The sequence below is a fragment of the Thermobia domestica genome, chromosome 15, assembly GCF_964235325.1.
Source record: "Thermobia domestica chromosome 15, izTheDome1.hap1.1, whole genome shotgun sequence".
NCBI classification, from domain to species: Eukaryota; Metazoa; Arthropoda; class Insecta; order Zygentoma; family Lepismatidae; genus Thermobia; species Thermobia domestica.
Window position 1 is genome coordinate 172,798,822 of NC_137468.1, and position 21,523 is coordinate 172,820,344.

General features: G+C 32.8%; 1 protein-coding gene across 4 annotated transcripts in view; it reads right to left on the reverse strand.

Moving 5' to 3' along the window:
* The window catches only part of LOC145671370 (DNA ligase 3-like), a 965,078-nt gene that overhangs the window by 1,746 nt on the left and 941,809 nt on the right, over positions 1-21,523 (reverse strand). For all 4 annotated transcript variants that reach the window (XM_081740441.1, XM_081740438.1, XM_081740439.1 and 1 more), the window contains exons 20-23: positions 16,158-16,220; positions 8,241-8,318; positions 6,070-6,155; positions 2,210-2,279 (exon numbers count right to left, since the gene is read on the reverse strand). In XM_081740441.1, the coding sequence (XP_081596567.1) occupies positions 2,210-2,279; positions 6,070-6,155; positions 8,241-8,318; positions 16,158-16,220 (297 nt within the window). The remainder of the gene's footprint in view (positions 1-2,209; positions 2,280-6,069; positions 6,156-8,240; positions 8,319-16,157; positions 16,221-21,523) is intronic.

Here is a 21,523-nt window from a genome sequence, read left to right on the forward strand (position 1 = left end):
CGAACATCTTTCTTGTAAGGCCCGTTTGAAACGAAGCATTTTGTGCGCTTTTTCGTAACAAAAGTCCTTTTATCGTGATCTTACTGTGTAAAATAGCAAATTTGCCATGTCATGGCATATTCTATGGCAGTGATGGCCGAACATTTTTTAGGAGAGGGCAAAGAAAAAAGTATGCTAGACAATTTAATTTATTAAAAGCAATACCAGTACATTTTACTAATCTCTTGTAATGTTAAGCCTTATTAATGATTAAAGTTTATCATAATCTGGTTCGAACTGGAATACATTGGTTGAAATAAAATGAAATTTTCAGTTTTACGTGAACGGTGATAATGAGAAATGATGGAATGAAGAAAGTGCGAGGAAACGGAAGAACCCCGAGGAAACCCACGCACACGGTGTTTGTCCACCACAAAGTTTACTTGGCGGGGGCAGGGTTTGAACCAGGGACCCCATGCACTAGAGGTGAACACTCTACCTGAGCCACCGCGGCCCCGGAATACATTGGTTCTCTGAAGTGAAGTTAAATGGTCATCTATTATTAGCCTATTTCTAATACAGCTTTTTCAAAGTAACTCTACTCTTCCTTTCATTCGTTGGATTAAGGATCATACTACGAGAACCCCGAGGAAACCCACGCACACGGTGTTTGTCCACCACAAAGTTTACTTGGCGCGGGCAGGGTTTGAACCAGGGACCCCATGCACCAGAGGTGAACACTCTACCTGAGCCACCGCGGCCCCGGAATACATTGGTTCTCTGAAGTGAAGTTAAATGGTCATCTATTATTAGCCTATTTCTAATACAGCTTTTTCAAAGTAACTCTACTCTTCCTTTCATTCGTTGGATTAAGGATCATACTACGAGAACCCCGAGGAAACCCACGCACACGGTTTTTGTCCACCACAAAGCGCGATCTGGAATCGAACCAAGGACGTCATGCACCAGAGGTAAACGCTCTACCACTCAGCCACCGCGTCCCCGAGGAAAAGATGTAGTGTCACACTATTCTAGATACAGTCATTTACCAGGTGGAACGAATCCAACATGCAATGAAACCGGTAGATTAAGAAATAGCAAATATCTTGGAGAGAACTGAAACAGAGTAGGGTCAGTTTTTAAAATTGAGTTAAATTTATTTTTTCTTGATGAAACGCTAATATATTAATTCTCTTTAGGAGAAATAAATTCACTCATCTCTTCATTTCAGCAACGTACAGGGTGTCTCAAAAGTCCCTAGGCATAGGCCAACTCTGTTGTTATCCGAGTTACAACAAAATGTAAGAGGGGAAAACCGTCTCCAAATATGGTGTTTTCAATCTAAAGTGAAGGATTTTTTTTTTTTTAATCGGACGAGCCGTTTGGGTTGTACACTCTTTATGCGCCGAATGTTAAATAAAAATGTGACGTTGCCATTTACCTGGACCCACAACATATGTGAATGAAGTTACTGTTTGAAATGTAGGCTGGCCATCAAACACGGTAGCATAAAAGACCAGGGGTAAACGCTCTACCACTGAACCAACGTCCTTCTCCGTTTATACATGGGATAAAATAATTTAAAAAGGAAGAGCTCTGTTGAAATACATCCAGGTTTGTTGTTCTCATACGTGTACTGTACGCTAAGGTTGGACAAGTACGAATGACAAATATTAAAATGGAAGACTGCAAAAAATTTAAAAATGGAACATTATTATTTTTAGTTTACTTTTTTAAAATCGTAATGATAAAGCCCTAAATGCCCTTACTCTGCAAGAGATAATTAGTTGGGTCAAGCAGAAAACGAATGAGAAGACGTTAGAATTGGTGGGGGTGAAAAGAACATTTTAGATATTAAGAAGAGGTAGAAAAACTGTTTGGGACATTGGCTAAGAAGAAACTGAATCATGAGGGGCGTGCTAGAGGGTATGGTGGCAGGAAAGAGAGGGAGGAGGCGAAGGAGGCTACAATTAATGGATGATATAAAAACAGAAAAATCATACGTGAAGACGAAGAGGCAAGCGGAAGACCGTGGAGCATGGAAACTTCTCAGTTTCGGCAAGTGAGCTGCCATAATGGCAGAATATCTATGAATAATATAAGAAAATAAAAATGCATAAGCTAATTTTCCAGCATCTTCTATATTACTAGCTATACTAAACATACGTAAGTGTGTATCATTGAAGTTTGTTAATAAATAGTTAATTTCTTAAAATAAACATTAACTTACCTCTTGATGATTTGTAATGACATGTGTCACTAAATGTGCATTAGATGAATCTAACACTTCACCACCATAGCTAGAAAACAGTTAAGGATGGATCTTTTTATAACTTGGTCATATCATACCAATACCATACTCGTATCAGTGAGAGCATGTTGTAAATACATTACTGAAGTACAGCAGAACTCAAACCATAACGAACTTTAAAAGAATTAATCTTCCTTATTAGCTTCTACAGGCTTTATAACAATTGTTCTATGTCATTAAACAATTCCTGTAATATATCTATCCATTTATAATTTCCTTGAGTACTAATTTTTTTTTTTTTTTTTTTTTTACATATTTTGTTTAAGAGTTTTGTTAAAACATTTTACGAAGACAACATACATTATAAATGTATTTAGCAAATATGCAAAATATTCCAAAGTATAATAATAATTACAAACATATGATATATATTATGTTGAATTTACATTTTTTTCACGATATGCATATTATGTTCCGTTAAAAACAAAGAAAGATCCTGAAATTGTAAAAGCAACAACAAAAATTTAAAATAATAAGTTGCCCGTATTTAAAGGCAAACAGATTTAGGTGGTAAATTTTATAATCAACATGTAGAATAGCTGTTTCAAGAATATAAAATTAATCATTATAATGCTCAAAAAAGAGGGCTTGAAATTGAAAAGTTCGCAAAATATAGTCACTCTATGACTTTCGGTTCCCGAAATATGGCTCCTTAAATCTCCTGAAATCCGAAAGTTTTTGACCAATATTTCGGAAACGGTAAGAGTAACGTGAAAAATTCCATAACTTCTTTACATAGATTTTGATGTTCTATTGAATGGAGGGCTCAAAATTTAAAATTTTGCAAATAACAGGCAGACACACACACAGACATAGAGAATTCAGTAACGAACTTTGTAAGTTCGTTGAAAATAATCCGCGTCACTTTTGGAATCTAGCTTCTAAGAAAAATAGTAAACAGACATTTGACAACTGTAATATCAGACTTGGAAATAATATTTTACTAGCTAATATTAAAAAACCAATTTACAGAAGGATTTGTAAATATTTTCACTCAGTTTATGGTGACAGTGTAGGAAGAGATGCGATAGTTAATGATTATGATCTGCAACATCCTAATATCCTACATCCGAAAGAGATTAGTTATTCAGAGTATGAAAATGTTGTAAGGGAATTAAAACCTAAACGAGCAAGTGGTCCCGACGGGATACCACTTTATGTATTTAAAGAGTATTCAGAACTATTTATCAAACCTCTTTACTCAATATTCCATTTAATAATCATGTAAAGATCATTCCCGATATTGCGGAAATTAACACAAATTTGTCCTGTATTTAAATCTGGTTATGCAAATAATATTCAAAATTAGAACTATGTACTTTGTCCACCTGCAAGGATTTTTGCACGAATTTTATATAATCGTATCTTTAACCATGTAAAATGCTATATAATTAAAAATCAGTATGAAGTTGTTCCATCCAAATCTGCAATGACAGATCTTGTAAATTATATTGAAAATGTTTACATTACACCCTCATTCATGTGTGCATTCTGTTTATTTTGACCTCTCTAAAGCTTTTGATACGGTCAATTATGAAATTTTGTTATCTAAATTAGATGATTGGATTTTTCACTCAATTCATGGAACTTAGTAATTCATATCTAAGAAACTGAAAAATTATGTAATATATAACCAGTTTAAATCAAATGAGTTCATTTGCTAAATCAGGTGTACCCCAAGGTTCTAAAAAAAAAAAAAAATGAAATGAAATCTTTGAGTTTTACGTCCCACGGTTATGCCGGTTAGGCTAAAGGAGACGGTGATGATGAGTAATGAATGAAATGGTGGAATGAAGAAAGTGGGAGGAAACGGGAGAACCCCGAGAAAACCCACGCACACGGTGTTTGTCCACCACAAGGTTCACTTGGCGGGGGCGGGGATCGAACCCGGGACCCCAAGCACCAGAGGTGAACGCTCTACCACTGAGCGTATAACTTGAAAGAAATACCCTTTTTAAATGAAAACTTATACCATTTCATTCTACACTTCCTTGTTATGATGGACAAAAACCCTAAAATGTTATCCTTGTCAAAACCGTTACAATGTTTCACGATTTTTTTTGATGTATTGGAAATATACTCTAATTACTTGCACACTGGTAACTAAAATGTTTAAATTGTAGGTCACAGAAAGTTAAATATGTTGAAGCCAGAAGTTCAGCACCGAGCAGTTGAAGACACACTGAGAAATGGGTGAGAAAAATCTTGAAACAATACAAGGATATTAAAGTAAAATGTCTTCGTTCTTTTAACCTTTTCGTGGGCAAAAGGAAGTGTACTTCCTATGAAAGAAGCTTAAGTACGTTCTTATTTGCTCCTCTGGGAAGCATTATTCCCGTTACAGACAGGAGTCTTTGTCACTAGAAGAATGAAAAATTGCACTCAAAAAATGATTTGTTTTGAGCTTTTCCTGTTGCTCACTATGTAAGTATGTGAATGGTGATCGATTATGGTTTCCAAAGTTTTCTTCCATTTCGTAATTTGAAATGCTTTTGCTATTCTTCCCTCAATACTGCACTCAAATATTTTATATTTGCAATGAGCATGAAACAATGTACAATATAGAAGCAACAATCAGCATCACAACATCGGCTTTTATTGTCTATTATTTTATTCTACTCAATCCTAGCATTATTGTTCAATGTGAATTTCATTTCATATGACTTGGGAATGATAATATACAACTAGTGCTGCTAAGTACACGAACAACAAACCTTTACATATTTTATTTACTGCACATAACCTTTGAGATGTTTCACTTGTTTAAGGATAGCTTAAAATGTACTAATTCTTCGCCCCCTAGCGCACCTGTTTACAATGAACCATTTAGGCCAATTTCTAAATAACTTGTGGTAGGGGTTGTTTAAATATATCTGTTTCGTTCTCAGGTGTCAAAACAAAAATATCAAATTCTAGGGTGGCCCAAGTGAACGGAAGCGTCAGACTCCCAGAATGGCGCCCATTCTTGGAACTAACGTTAAATCCAAAAACCCAAACGATTTATAAACGTAAAATGGAAGAATTATCATCGTCTTACCACTCATATTATATATATATATATATATATATATATATATATATATATATATATATATATATATATATATATATATATATATATATATATATAGCGACACACAGGAACTAGTATGCGCTCTATCTAAATATCCATGTTTCACCATCCTCCGTCATTGGCGAAACAAACTGTAAAAAGGAAGTTGAGGTATAGGGATACTCCTTTAAGTACTAATGGTGCGTTTGTTTCACTGGTACCGGTGAATTCTGAAACACGCATATTTAAACAGAACGCATACTAGTTCCTGTGTAATTCCTTAAACCGCTTGGGATAGGCACTATAGTTTCTAAGCCAGGGCGTTTTGAAACGTGATTTTTCGAATATTCGGCGTTTCAAAACTCTGAAAGGAGACGCTTTTCGATCCATGTTTATTAGAACCCTTTTATTTCATTTCATATAAGGAATCATCCCCAAAGTTATTCGGTCTTGTTACCTTCCACCCTGTATATATTGGTCCATGAAAGAGTTCATTTTATTTTAAGGAAATTACATCTGCTATATATAATCATCGTTCACTTCTAACAGTCATATACTATAAATCTAGAAATTCATAAAGCTCTTTGCAGAAGAGGTCAGAAGTCTCAACGATATTTAAGGAAAATTACTAATTGGCTTTATTCTGCTCCATAATCACTCGTTGTAACGCTATTACTCAACAATGCATACATTTAAATAAAAAAAAAAAACTGTAACAAAAGGATACGCAGTGAAGTATCTGATCAATTCATCTTTGTTTTTCGCCGAATTTGGAACAACAAGCTTTACACCTCCAAACACATTGGGAAGAGCCTGGAAAATAAATACGAAAATGGTTAGAAAAAGAAATATATATAAAAACTTAAAACTATGTCTCTAGAGCTTTAGATTATGTGGGCACGCAGGGGCGGCTTTGTGATTTTAATTTTGGGTAGCCCCGCTCTCTCGCTTATGGACACATACACATACTTTGAGTGATTAATGACAGTGGGAAATTACTTTTACAGTAGTGGTTGATGATATTCGTTAAATAATTATCTATCATTAATATAAATAGTGGAAAATATATTTATTCTTTATTGTATCTTTAGCGTTTATATATTTTTCAAAATTTTTTGGGCACTGCGAGGGCACGCCACATTCGAGTCGGTGAAGCGTGGTCTGCGCACTAGTTCACAAATACATTATTTCTTGCTTTCTAGACCAGAGCTGGTTAGTTCTTGACGCTGTATGTTGCAATTTGCAGCGTATTTTAACATTTTTACTTTTAACAAGTATCTTATTATACAGCAGCGCATCTTTAAGTTCATGGACACGTCACATTCTGAAGCTGTGTTACTCCACAATGTAAAACTTTAAAATAGTATCTATCTTAGATTATAACATTGTGTAAGCATTAAAATATTTCGTTGTAAAATCTGAAAAACAGGGTACAAGACGAGAATGCAAAGTTACAAATCCTTGCTGCTGCTTCCCAAATAATTACTCTATTGATGTGTAGATGGCGCTAATGTATTACCACTTGTGGTGCCGTTGCGGCAAAAGTAAGAAATACGTGCGTAGTCGACAGCGATATATGGACTGCATATTTGATTCTATAGTAGTTATTTGTTTTTGGTCAGATGATATTTTTAACGCTTGAATCAACCGTAGTCCCTCGAAATTTTCTCATTTGTACGAGCCGAATAACGTGATAGTATCATTACATACAAGCTCTAGCTGAATATCTCTGGAGTTTCCTTCCTACTGTCCATCCTGTTTCCAATGTCAAATGGTGTAGACTGTTCACAATGGTATATTAACAGCGTAATTTCCTTCACCTGCTGTTCACTATGGTATTTGATCATCATAATTTTCGTAACCTGCTGTTCATGATGGTATATTAACAGCGTAATTTCCATGACCTGCTAAGAATCTAACACGGATTTCTACTCATTGCACTCCATTATTTTATCTGGAAAGTTCCAACACTGAAGTTAATACAATTTAAAATATTACGGCGTACGGCGAAAGACATAATCGAAGATGTAGAGGGAGAGAAGACATAAATAATTAAAAAATAAAAAGTTGAATCTGATGTAAGCGACATGGTAATACCTAAGCAAATAAATAATAATGATAAATATATTTCTACACACATTAATAACTGCATTAGTTCATTTAGTTTTGTTTCTTTCTTACAATTGGAATAATTTATGCCTTCTTCCTTTTTTCACACTGGATAATATACTTCGCCGAAAGACGAAGTATTGGACTTATGTCTGTATTAATTTACGTATTGAAAGCTTTCCAGGTTAAGATTATTGTTTGATTTACAAGCAGATTACGTGTCCCTTCATTGTCGATGTACACTCATGTCCAAAATTATTGTCGCATGTCTATAAATATGTTGTTGTAGGAATATAATTTGATAGCGAATTCGCCTGGTATTTCTTATAATGTTAGTATGTATATAATCGGCAAAGACATGTATGTGGCAAATTTCATGTCAAAAGAGCAGTAAATAACAACAATAAAACGAAAATAAAACTTTCTTGTCCATTTAACAACATTTTGTTTCACTCATTTTAATTTTCGTATTTATAATTCTTTTCCTATGAAATTTACCACAAATATACATTTCCTGATTATACGCATAGTATCAGTATTAAAACTACCCTACAAAATCACCAAATTATATTCTTACAACAAGACAGTTATAGATATGCGACAATCATTTTGGACATTAGTGTACATAATTGGTTTATTTTTCTCAAAGTTATTGACAAACGCACTAGTGAACATACATGCGCATATTGGTGATTGTAATTAACGCATTGATACTACAATTATCTGTACTCTCTCTCTTGTCAAAATAATAAATAGCGATATTAAAGAAGAAAAGAAAGAGGAACTTACGTTTCTCAACTTATACATTTCCTTAGAATCTTTCTTCTTTATTTTGACTTTCGGGACTGAAGTGGAAGCTTGCTCTGCCTGCAAAAGAAGAGACCATACTTATAAACATGGTTATCGTGCCAATAATAATAATAATAATAATAATAATAATAATAATAATAATAATAATAATAATAATAATAATAATAATAATAATAATAATAAGTACCACATATACACCACGTAAAGGAGTTCGATTTGTATGGTGTAACATTTCCTCAATATTGAAACTACCGGTAGTAGTGATAGTGGAACCAGAGACCAAAACGTTCCAAGCATGCTGGAGGCGACCGGACGTGTCCACGGGTTACGAATAGTGAAAAGGCCATCCGATATGAAGGTTAGCAGCTGCGAAATCAGCAGGAATGAGCTCACAAATAAGCAGTCGCGGACATTACGAATAGGAGAGAAAACCCTGACAGAAAATCCTTGTCCTCTAGGTTGGGCGTTGAGTGTAAAGCTAACAAGCTTATTTCGTAAAAAGAAGATTGTTGCGGATATCCTAACCCAGCCTCGGCATTGGAATGGAAACTTGGAATCGGAATGGTAGAGGAAGAGGATAATGAGAAGGAAAAGGGATATACTATTAGCCATATGGAACATTAGAACCTTAAACAAACCCGGGAAACTAAAAATAAGAGAGAAGCTAGATAAACACAGAGTGAACATTGCTGCATTGCAGAAAGTACGATGGGAAGGAAACGGAATACTTAGAACAGGAAACCATATACTGATGCACCGTGGAGGAAAGACGAACACCAAAAGTACAGGCTTTTTGTTACAAAAGTCGCTGCAACCACAAATAATAATTAAATTCTCACCAATCAACGACAGGATGTGTAGCTTAAGAATAAGAAGGAATTTTTTTGTCAATACGACAATATTCAGTGTGTACGCGCCAACAGAAGAGGCAATTACGAACGTAAAAGAAGAATTCTACACTAAATTAGAAAAGAAATAAGCAAAATGCAAAAGCATGAAATTAAGATAATACTGGGGTACATAAATGCACAAGTAGGGAAAGAAGAGATCTACAGAAACACGATAGGAAAGTCTACACGATAACAGCAATGATAGTGGACTGAGATTAATAGACTTTGCCAGTCTAGGAAGAATATACATAAAGAAACACTAGTTTCTCCGAATGGAAACACATAGACCACGTCATAATAGATAAATGACACGCATCAGACATACTGAAAGTAAGCAGCTGTAGAGAAGCACATGGGGATATGAATCATTTCCTAGTTAGGGCTACATATAGACAAAAAAAATAGATACAATGAAAACCAGAAAAGGAGAAAGACAGGAAAGACACAATATAGAAGGAATGAAAAATAGAGAATTGCTGGATTAATACAAGATTAAGTTAGAAGAAAAGCTAGATATAGAAAGGAAGAAGTGAAAAGCTGGCAACACTGGTATGGATGTGTAAAGACACATTATAAAGTGCTCCTAATATTTAGTTTAAATTTAAGTGATATTGTTTACGTGAGTGAAGTGATACAAGAATAACGAATTCGGTAAGTACTCTTACATTTAACTAGATACATTTTGTTAAATAATATCGCTGACTTTACTATCTGTTGCAAAAATCATAAATTGATTGACACGTAAACATCAAATACCTGAATAGGAGTACGATCATAAGATATAAACAAACATCATGAGCTCCTGCATTGGGTGTTCCAAACCTGTTCTGAGACAAGACGTTACCTCCAAAATTCAGTGCATTGAGTGTCTAAACTGGACCCACCTAAAATGTTCGCAGTTTAAAGAAAGTGACGTGGAATATATGAAACAATCAAATTTGCCTTGGAAGTGTAAAGGTTGCATAAAAGCTAGGCGTAATACCAATTCAGAACAGAATGAAGTGCTTTCATCTATCGAAGACATTTATAAACTGTTAAAAGAACTAAAAGATGAATCTCCGTGATTAAAAAAAACAACACCGACCTTGAGCGTGAACTTGGAAAGTCTCTTGACCTGGCGCATCAGAAACTGGATGAAAATGCAGACATCATCAAAAAACAATCAGAAAGCATTTCTGCGTGCCTTGCTACTATTGAACGGCTGAAGGAAGAAAACATCGCTCTCAAAAAGCAGCTACTAGACACTGAGATGAGATTAGATGAGCTCGACCAGTATGGAAGACGAAACACGCTAGAAATACAGGGTGTACCAGAAAAAACGAACGAAGATACATATGAAGTTGTAAAAGAGTTGGGCCGTGCTTTAGACGTAAACATTGAAAGAGAAATGATAGATGTCTGCCATAGAGTAAAGAAAGCTCCTCACCAAACATCAGAAACAATAATGGTTAAGTTTGTTCGGAGAGAGGTTAAAGAAAATTTCCTCCAGAAACGTAAAGTAAAGAGGAATCTCAATTGTACCCACTTAGGATATAACCATAATGAACCCATCTATGTCAATCAAAGTCTAACTCTAAACCGCAGAAAGGTATTTGGAAAAGCCAGGAAAATTAAAAGCGAAAAGAATTATGCCTTCCTGTGGGTAGATAGTACAGGTAGCATAAAGTTGCGTAAAAGAGAGGGTGATAAAGATGTTTTTATATTACGTAGCCTAGAAGATGTTGATAAATTGACGTAATTTTCAGCAAAAACAGGTAGTAAGAATTGTAGGAAGGGTTAAATAAATGCTTGAAACAAGTTCTATAATTGAAGATATAAATACTCAACAAAATATCGAAACTAATGTATGCGAAACTATTACTTTATTTAATAATGTGTTTAAAGATAAAATTGGTATCAACATCTTGAATTTTAATATTAGAAGTGTTCGTAAAAATTGGGATGAGCTTTTAATTTTATTACAAAATTTAGAATTTAATTTACATGTATTAGTTCTCTCCGAAACATGGCATAATCAATATGAAATAAATTTAAAAAATTATCATTGTTTCTTCACAAAACGATCTCTAAATAAAGCAGATGGTGTAATGGTATTCATAAATAATAATATTAGTATTGAGAATATTACAGAATTAGAATTAAATGATGCTTCTGGTCTAAGTTTAAATATTTCATATGGCAAAGAAAACTATAATTTAATGTGTATTTATAGAACGCCAAGTGGTAATGAAGGAGAATTCTTACGCTCCTTCGAAAATGAACTTAAAAATGTCAAAACAAATGGGTTGGTTATTGGATACATAAATTTTGACATATTAAGTAATAGGTACGACGAAAATGTAGACAACTACTTAAACATACTTTATAAAAATGGGTATATTTCATGTATAAATAATTATACAAGAGTAACTGAAACAACTAAAACATGTATAGATCATATCTTTTTAAGACAAAAATATAATCAAAATGTCACTGCAGCAATATTGCATACGGCAATTACAGATCATTATATTACTAGTGTTAACTTAAATATGGAAATTGCCGATAAATCAATAACAAACAAACCTAGAATTATTATAGATTACAAAAGACTAAAAAATGAAATACAGAAGTGTAGTTGGTTGAATGTGTATCAAAGTTTGGATGTAAATTTAGCTACTTCAGCTTTCATCTCGACATTACAAAAATGTATTAAAACTTCACAAATAGTAATTGAAACAACTATCCCAAAATATCGTAAGTTAAAGCCATGGATAACTGATGAATTGATATTACATATACGAGAAAGAGACAAATTAAGCAAACTTGTAATAAAAAATAAAGATAATCTAGAAATAAAAGAACACTACAAAAAATATAGAAATAAGGTAACTCAACTGATAAAAATGGTAAAAAATGAGTACTATAAAAAGCAGATTGTTAATTGTGAAAAAAATACAGGTAAATTATGGAATGTAATATCAAACATTATTGACAAAAAAGAAAACGAAAGCATGGACATTAAAGTAATACAAACGGCTACGGGTAACATTAACTTTCAGCAATATCCTAAACTAGTAGTTGACACATTCAACAAATATTTCTGCAATATAGGTGAAAGGTTAGTAAAAAATGTAAATTTAACCAAAATAAATGAAAATCTAGGAAACAAAGCTAAAAACAGTATGTTTTTTACGCCTATTACTGAACAAGAAATCTCATTTTATATAAATCAACTAAAAGCAAAATCGGCTCCAGGACTAGATGAAATAACTGCTAAAATATTGAAAAATGTAAAAGAAGAAATAACTAAACCACTGTTGCATATATATAATATGAGTTTAGAAACAGGTATTTTCCCTAATCAATTTAAACTAGCACTAGTAAAACCAGTATATAAAAAAGGGTCAAGAAAGGATCTCAATAACTATAGACCAATATCGCTACTTAGTAATTGTGCTAAAATATTAGAAAAATGTGTTAAAAAGAGATGAGTCTCCTTTCTTGAAACTAATAACATACTTGCATTAAATCAGTTTGGTTTCAGAAAAGAGAGAAGTACATCTGATGCAATTTATAAACTAACGGAAATAATAACAAATTACATGGATCATAATGAAAAAGTAATAACAATATTTTTGGATTTAACCAAAGCATTCGATACAATATCTCATAATATATTGTTAACTAAGCTAGAACATTATGGAGTAAGAGGTGTAGTACTCTCGTGGTTTACTAGTTATTTAAGTAATAGATTGCAAGCTGTTAAAATTGGAAATGTTATGAGTGACTTAACACAGGTTAGCTATGGAGTGCCACAAGGATCAGTATTAGGTCCAATTTTATTTATAATTTATATAAATGATTTGTACAATATAGGCATTGATGGCTATATTCAATCTTTTGCAGATGACACCACTATAACAATAATAGGGAAAAAGTGGGAAGAAACTTATAAAAAAGCGGAAATAACAGTAAAGAAAGTAAAACAATGACTTGAACAAAATTCCTTGGTACTAAACTTAACGAAAACCAATTATATTGCTTTCTCACCAACAATAACCGGACAGCCACAAAATTTTGTCTTAAAATATCATAACTGTATTAATTCTTTAGACTGTACCTGTAATATAATAAATAAAGTAACTGAACAAAATTATTTAGGAGTGAAAATTGATAAACATTTAAAGTGGACATCGCATATTCGACATGTAGCCAAGACATTAAGAAAATTGCTGTATAAATTTATACAATTAAGAGGGTGTTTAGAATTAAAAGTTTTACGTATGGTATATTATGCACTAACACAAAATATATTACAGTATGGTATCTTAAGTTGGGGATCTGCCTATGAGACGCATATAAGACCTTTAAAAGTTCAGCAAAATAATATTATAAGAATATGTTTAAATAAAAACAAAGAAGACAGTCTAGAAAACCTGTATAGAGAATTTTCAGTCTTAACTGTTGAAAAATTATATATAAATGCAGTCCTACTCTATGTAAAAAAACATGAAAATGAATGGAATAAAATTTCTCATGGGTGTGGAACAAGAAAAGTAACTCAAAAAGATCTTGAAACAATAAAAGTAAATAAGGGTATATCACAAAATCAAACATATTATTTGGCTTCGAAACTTTATAATAATACTCCAAAAGAAATTAGGGAAGAAGGAAAAATGCATAGATTAAAAATACTAATAACTAATTGGTTAAAGGAAATAAAGAATGATGACTTAAGAGCGTTAATGTATTAAATTAACGTATTAAATTAATGTATTAAATTAGTAAATAATCGACAAAGTCACTTGAAATATGCTTATCTACAACTACTGGGGTTTATTTTTTTATTATTTTTTTTTAAAAAAAGGAAAAAATAGAGAAGGGGAAGGGAAAAGAAAAAATAATGGAGGAGAGAAGGAAGAAAAAGAGAAAAAAGAGGAGAAAATGATAAAATTTCACTTATATATACTTTATGAAGATGGTTTCTCACTCACAAGCGAAAGCTTCTGTGAAGAGCCATCTATCATAATCATATTATGTCATTAGGTTGTATTATGTATGTGTCTTCTTGTTGAAAGATAATGTAAAATTAATAATGAATTAAATTATAGTTAATTAAAATTGTAGTAAAAAAAAAAGTAACAGCTATAAAAATGATTTATAATATAATACTGATTAATATTAAAGAAACCCTGCCAAGGACTGGAACCTCAAGGAGATCCGGAGGTTACCAGTCGTAGTGCTAATAAATGTAAAAGAAAAAAAAATTAAATAATTTTATAGTTGTGGTGTGTGTATTAGAAATGTTGCCACCAATATATATATGTATGTGTCTGTCTGTCTTTATGTATTTCATAGTATGTGTTTTAATGTTTTTTTTTTTTTTTTTGGCCTCGTGGAATACCGGAGGCCATCCGGCCATATAGGCTGGTAGGTAAACTAAGTTTTTTGTATAGGCCTGAAAATAAGTCTCTGGAGTACCGGAGAATTTCCGGCCTAAAAATAGATACACTATTTGTGTGTGCAGTGTGTGTGTCCACTATGTTCTGTATTGTTACTTGTATAAAATATAAATAAATAAAATTAGGTTTTTAATCTTAAAAAAAAAGGAGAATCAATAACATAGGTGAAGAAACCTTAGGAAAGAAGAAACATGAGAAAGAAACTGAATGGTTTGACGAAGAATGTGAAGCAGCGATAGGAGAAAGAAACGAAGCCAGAAATAGAATGATATAGAAACAGACAAGACACACAGTTAACAAATACATCAAGAAAAGAGCAATAACAAACAAAATATTAGAAGGAGGAAGAGAAAATATGAGAAGAAAAGACAGAAGAGTTAGAGAAAATGAAAGAAAAAGAAAATCAGAAATTTATATGCGAAAACAAGGGAAATAAAGAAAGGATTCCAGCCAAGAGCAGTGTTCTAGAAAGATAAGCAAGGTAAGGTAACCTAATAGGAGGCAAAGAGAAGGCATTAGAATACTTCTGTGAACTATTAAATGGAGGAGAGGAAGAACTAAAAGAAAAGGGAGAAATAAGTAAAGAGAAAACACACCTGGAAAACTTAAAAGAAACCTGACGATTGCCAACTCAGACATCCAATATATTTCCATTGAGTTATTAAGTATCTGTAAGTTATGTTGTTTTTGCAAGGACATTTCATCGTACTGTATGAAGAAGTATAATAAATATGAACTCTACAAAAAATCTCCGGTGGAGTCGGCGGAATGAAGTAAATGGGAAAATATCATTAAGAGAAAGGTCGAAGGGGATCTACATGCTTCACTGTGCCCACAATAAGGCTGTAGATATAATTATGACAACTCACACGTCGCTGTATGGTTAGCAGAAAGTCGTGGGAGACCTTAGGTCAATATCTTGTAGGAGATCATACAGCTTACATATCAAGTTAAGCTGTAGGTTCAGGTTTTATGAGCCTCAGCACTAAAAAGTTATTAGATTCCAAACCAACCAACTAAGTTTTCCCAAGTTTTTCATCAAGTCTAATTCCCCAAGTTTCATGGTTCATGACAATGTAAAAAGATAATCTATAATTGAAATACTATAATTGAAAATTATCAAATAGAACGTACATGCCAAAAATAAATATTTATAGGTTGAGTTACAGACAGTATATTCGGCAAAGTGCTCAAATAATCCGAATTAATAAAACATGTAAATAATTACACTTTTCTCGTGTGTTTTTACTGAAATATTCTGGTAGAGTGCTTACCTCTGGTGCGTGGAGTCCTTCATTCGATCCTAGTCGAAATAAGTTTGTGGTGAATAACATAGTGTTTGTGGGTTTCTTGGGTACTCCCGTTTCTTACCACATTCTCATCTTACCGATTTCTCCATTATCATTCGCTTGCCTTCATCATCTGTCTCCCTTAGCCTAACGGGCATAATCGTGGGATGTTAAACTGAAAGATTTCATTTCATTTCTCAACTATTCCTGAAGTAAGACTTATTTACTATAATATCACAGGGACAGGAACTTGATGTAATAACTTGTACTTACTTCCTGATCGGAGTCTTCCCCATAGCTTGTAGGTTTCCTCTTCTTTGGCGACTTACCAAGCTCCTGTTTAAAAACAAAATATGTATATATTAAATAAATTTCTATATGAAACAATATCCTTTAAAATTCTTTTATAAGAAGCTCAAACTTTAACTTACCATTTGTAATTTTTGTAAAACAGAGATTACCAAATTACACGGCGTCAACTATATTAATTAGCTCACAATCCCATTTTAATTTTGGACTTTGTCAAACAAAAATATGAAAAACAGTAATGTAACTAAGTATCTTCTTCCTAAAAAAATACCACCATTTTTTTTTTCAATTACTATCCAGGGATGTCCCACGAAAAGTGAAATATGCCAAGAGAGGCTTGGTTTCAGTAAATGTTACATTACTTGATTAATTATTAGTTAAGCATTCAATTTATTACACAAGAGTAATATACGGTTTCGTCATGATAAGCCTTCATATAAAAATGTACAATACAGATATACAATCAACATTATGACGAATCTAATACCACAAACTTTGTTACCCAACGTTTAATGTCTTGCCACGATTTGTTAAAAGTTAATTTATTGACCAAAAATATTGTAATGGAAGAAATATGGACAGCTTTTTCAATTAAATATAAGGAAAAATATTCATTACATTTTAAAAAAAGTTTGCAATAGACTAAGATGTCTGATAAATTATTACATATCTCCACACTAATCTCGGAGACCGCAGTGGCTCAATGGTAGGCATACGAGTGCGAATCGTCGACGAGAGAAGACGTACGGAAGAGTTCTCTGAAGACTGTTCTTACTGTGTTAAGTACGAGTGTTATTGAGACGTACTGTTACTAGTCATTTTCCGAGCTTCTTGTTCCTTTGTATTTGCAGGTACGTGGTTTGTTATTTTGATCTGTAAAAGTGAAGTAAAATGAATCGTATAAACAAGATTCAATTTCTCTTTGAAAATAGCACCAAAACCTAGTGCTTTTGAGTTACACAATTCGATTTTTGAAACTTTCCATTTGAAAGACGACGAAATAGCAGCTAATCAAATTCCGACTACCAAACGTTCTGTTTATTTAAAATCAGTTCAGAAAACTCGAATGGAACAGATTCTACGAGACTGGTGAGCTTTCGTTCAAATATAATAACGGAACAGTCGCTGAAGTTTTGGTGAATGATATATCTTTCGAAGTGAAAATGTGAAGCATATTTAATTTGCCGCCAGAGATCTCGATTACTTGTATCCAAACGATTTTAGGTATCTAAGGTACTGTGTTAAGTGTTACATCTGATGCATGGTCTAGACAATATCGATATACTGTCAATAATGGCATTTATCTAGGACGTGTCCAACTTATGCGAAACATTCCTTCATTTCTGATGTTTACAAAATACCAAGGGCATATTATTTATGAAGAACAGCCTAAAACTTGTTAACGATGCCATTCAGAATTACAGAATTGTCTTTTAAATTCTCGCCTCACAGTTTTGCCTATACCCTCTACATTTTTTCGCCAAGTGCCCGAACCTCCCCTCTGTCATTCAATCTAGTACTACCGATTCTTTGGTAGACAGTGAATTACATATAAGGAAGGAACAAATTACTTCACTTCCAACGAGGTTCGCTCACAACCTAAGCTCCAAACGACGATGTTGAAAAAAAAAAAATACACAGGCAACCACAGCTGACGTAACACAAGAGGAAGGTGCTGGTGTTACTACCGACCGTACAACTCGTTCAGTCGGGAGTGCCTGAAGGTCAACTTACAGCAACAACAACGGGGAGTGGCGATGGAATGCAAACAGAAGCTTCTTTGGTGCTTTACCCTGATACAAACGATAATATCTCTGACCTTCTCAAGGCTGATGACATCGATAGTAATGATAATTTTCCGTTACTACGATCCAGTCAACGTAAAATCAAGCGTTCTAAATTAGAGACTCGAAGACATGATAGTGCTCCGCCAAAAATAGACGGACACGTCACCAAATTGCGATTCATCTCCACAATAGTAGTACCGCCAAACAAAAGAAATTAAATACTGATGATATAGTCAGGTGGGCAATATAGACTTTATTGAGACAACGTCTGTTAATACCTGATTACTTCGTTTGGTTTAGTTGTTTACATTTAAAACGAAATGAGTGTTAAGGTTGTCTTGTGTTTACTCTGTTTATTTATGTCCTTATTGTGTTACTGTTAAAGTTAATGGCATAAGTTCTGAAACAAAACGTTTACTGTTTAAACAGTTTATATTTGAACGCGATCCAGGATTTTTTTTTTTTTTTTTTTTAAGAGGTATTTGAAGACACAATTAGGTTACTTGCACACAGCGTATGCCCCTCTTGTGGTCAGGAAGATGATTATCAACATCGTCTTACGACGTGTTCCAAGCTTTTACGAATCTGGAATTTATTATGAGCCATGTTAGGATATATATGCTACTGTGGGATTCAAGCATTTGCACATACTTTGTTACGACTTCCCGATTTTTCCTCATGCCGGGGCCTAAACATAATTCGATGCTCTGGTTGTGTGCTTATACTGTGTATTATGTCGTTATGCATGTAGATTATTCAGAATATGGTTACAAATTGTTTATGTACGGTGAGCATATCAAGTGTCAAAAGGTTTCTTCTTCTTATAGCTTCTTTGCTTATTATTGAAGTTTTTGTCCCCCCGCCCTCATAACTTGAGGCAGTTTTTTGATCTGTAGTTCGGTTGTTGTATACTTTGTAGTTTTGTTAAATTGTACACATAATGTATTGTTAAACTGTCAATAAATAAATTTAAAAAGAAAAAGTGGTACAGCGTTCACCTCTGCTGCGTGGGGTCCCTAATTCGATCCCAGCTCGCGCCAAATGGACTTTATGATAGACGTACACCGTGTGCGTAGGTTTTATGCTGGTTCTACCGTTTCCTCCTACTTTACTGATTCCACTATTTGATTCATTTCTCATCATCACAATCTCCTTTACCCTAAAGGGTATAAACGTGAGACGTAAAACTGAAAGATTTCATTTTTTCCAGACCATTGTTTGTAACGTTTTTAAAGTGGGATAGCGAAATCTATGAGTAATAGACACTGATGGAACATGATTATTTTTCCGTTAATCATAAGTATCCGTTACAGAGACGTTACACAAGCTTGGATTACTCACATTTCATGTGGTACTTGCATGCAGTATACAGTAAATAGATTAGCTGCAAACATAAAATATAAGGTAATATCGAAATACTAAACTCAATGTTTGAATTACTGAGAAAATGAAGGGTAACCCATTTGTAATGAAGCAAAAGCATAACTGAGGAACATGCTTATATTGGTAGAGTTGTAAAATATACTACAAGTATGGAAAAGTTCTCCTAAAACACATGTCAACTTCGTATCAAAAGAAGGATTTAATGTTCACTTCACCTGTTTTGTGTACCAGGTCATTGACTTTTTACAAAGGGTTTTTGTGAAGGAACGGATTTTCTGCCTACTGAATTTTTAAATTTTTGCAGATTTATTTTCAAATTACAGATTTTTTTTTCCATGCTAAATATGAACAAACTGAGAATTATTCCTGTCTGTTATGAAGAAGTTACTAAAATGTTGGGGAAAAAGAAGACCGAGTTATCAGTCCATAAAGGGGAAAGATTGCAACGAACATTATAATATTTATTGCTGCCCCAGTTCGATTAAATTAATTTTATTTAACACCAAAACTTTCTGCGATAATTAGTTCAAGAAATTAAATTATTTCTTTATTCTGTTAAGGCACTGAATTTATTTAATACTTATCATTTACTAGCTGCACTTCAAAAAACACATTCTTCTAAAGATGGCGTTCTCACTTACTATATCTTAACAGCCTAAATGTACAAGTATGGCCACAACATTTAACAGCATAAATATACAGGATTGTTTATCAATAGAAAGGATATCTTACGTACCGATCCATTGTCTTTTACAATCCATATATATTATCGTTGCAAGATTCTGTCTTACAATTAGCGATACAAGGTGGAAAATTTTCTACTATATTTTCCGGAAAATTTTCCGTTCTAAACAAATATCGACCGTCAAGTATGAATTGCGTATTAAGCTATAAAATTGACTGAGTCCTGTACAGGAACATGAAATAAGAACAAAATTATAATTTTTCAATAACAACTTTTCGTAACTGGAAAATTTTCAAATATTATTTCGTACTTGATATTGAAAAAGATATGTGGTGTTTCTGTGTGTGTGTGTGTAAAGTGCAGGAAAATTAAATGGTTCTGAAAGTGCATATGTATAAAAGTGGTAATTAAAAAAATATGGTATAAAAGTTCCTTATAAAGATTTCTTTTGTAACAGAAAATCAGAACTTCTGTATTAATTTATTGTGGTCTGGTTTACTGAGTCCAGTACGCAGCTAGGAACTTGAAAGAAGCATGTACACAAGCAAAAAGTTATGTTGTTAATTCTTATGTAAGACAATTTTAATCTTTTAGTTGTGATACAACTAGTTGTAGAGTAATGTCTTACGGGATGCCATGTTATTTGAAACACTTTATATAGTAGAAACAAATTTTGTTTATTGCTATTAATTGTAGTTCTAAAAGCTGTAGTCAGAAAAAGCTTTGTATTGAAAAATATACTGTAATATTTTTAAGAACTGTATAAAATAATAATAAAAAATAATAATTATATGAAAGAAAAAATACCAATATAGTCAAAAAGCAAGAAATATCTTTGCATTTTATAAATTAAAATGGAGTTACTTATTGTAGTTTGCAGCTTTGTACTTGCCATAATAATAATAATAATAATAATAATAATAATAATAATAATAATAATAATAATAATAATAATAATAATAATAATAATAATAATAATAATAATAATAATAAATAACTGAAAGTGCAACAGCACAAATCAATCTGTACATTTGTTACAGTTAACTTTCTTTTCTGAATGAATATATGAATAAATGTTAATTTCGTGAAAATTTTCAGTATTTGCTTTAACAAGTTATTTCAGTTAAACTTTGGAATCCTGCGTAAGCAAAAACTTATAGTAAATACTACTTTATATTAACCATACTTTTTATATATGATGGAACTATATAAATGTAAAGGAGTAGTAAAGCTATAAGAAAACATTGTATTACGCATACGAAAGTGATGAAGCATGGCACTGTAATTTTCTGCTTTCAAAGGTGTATTCTAACAAAAAGTATACTATTTTTTTAACATACATATTTTCCAGAAGAGAAGAACTGTTAGACTAGTCACTTTATGAAATTATCTTGTCATACTATGTCTATTACAAATAAAGAGTTTATAGTACAACCACGATGTAAAACCACGAACAAGTCAAACAACTTCTCATG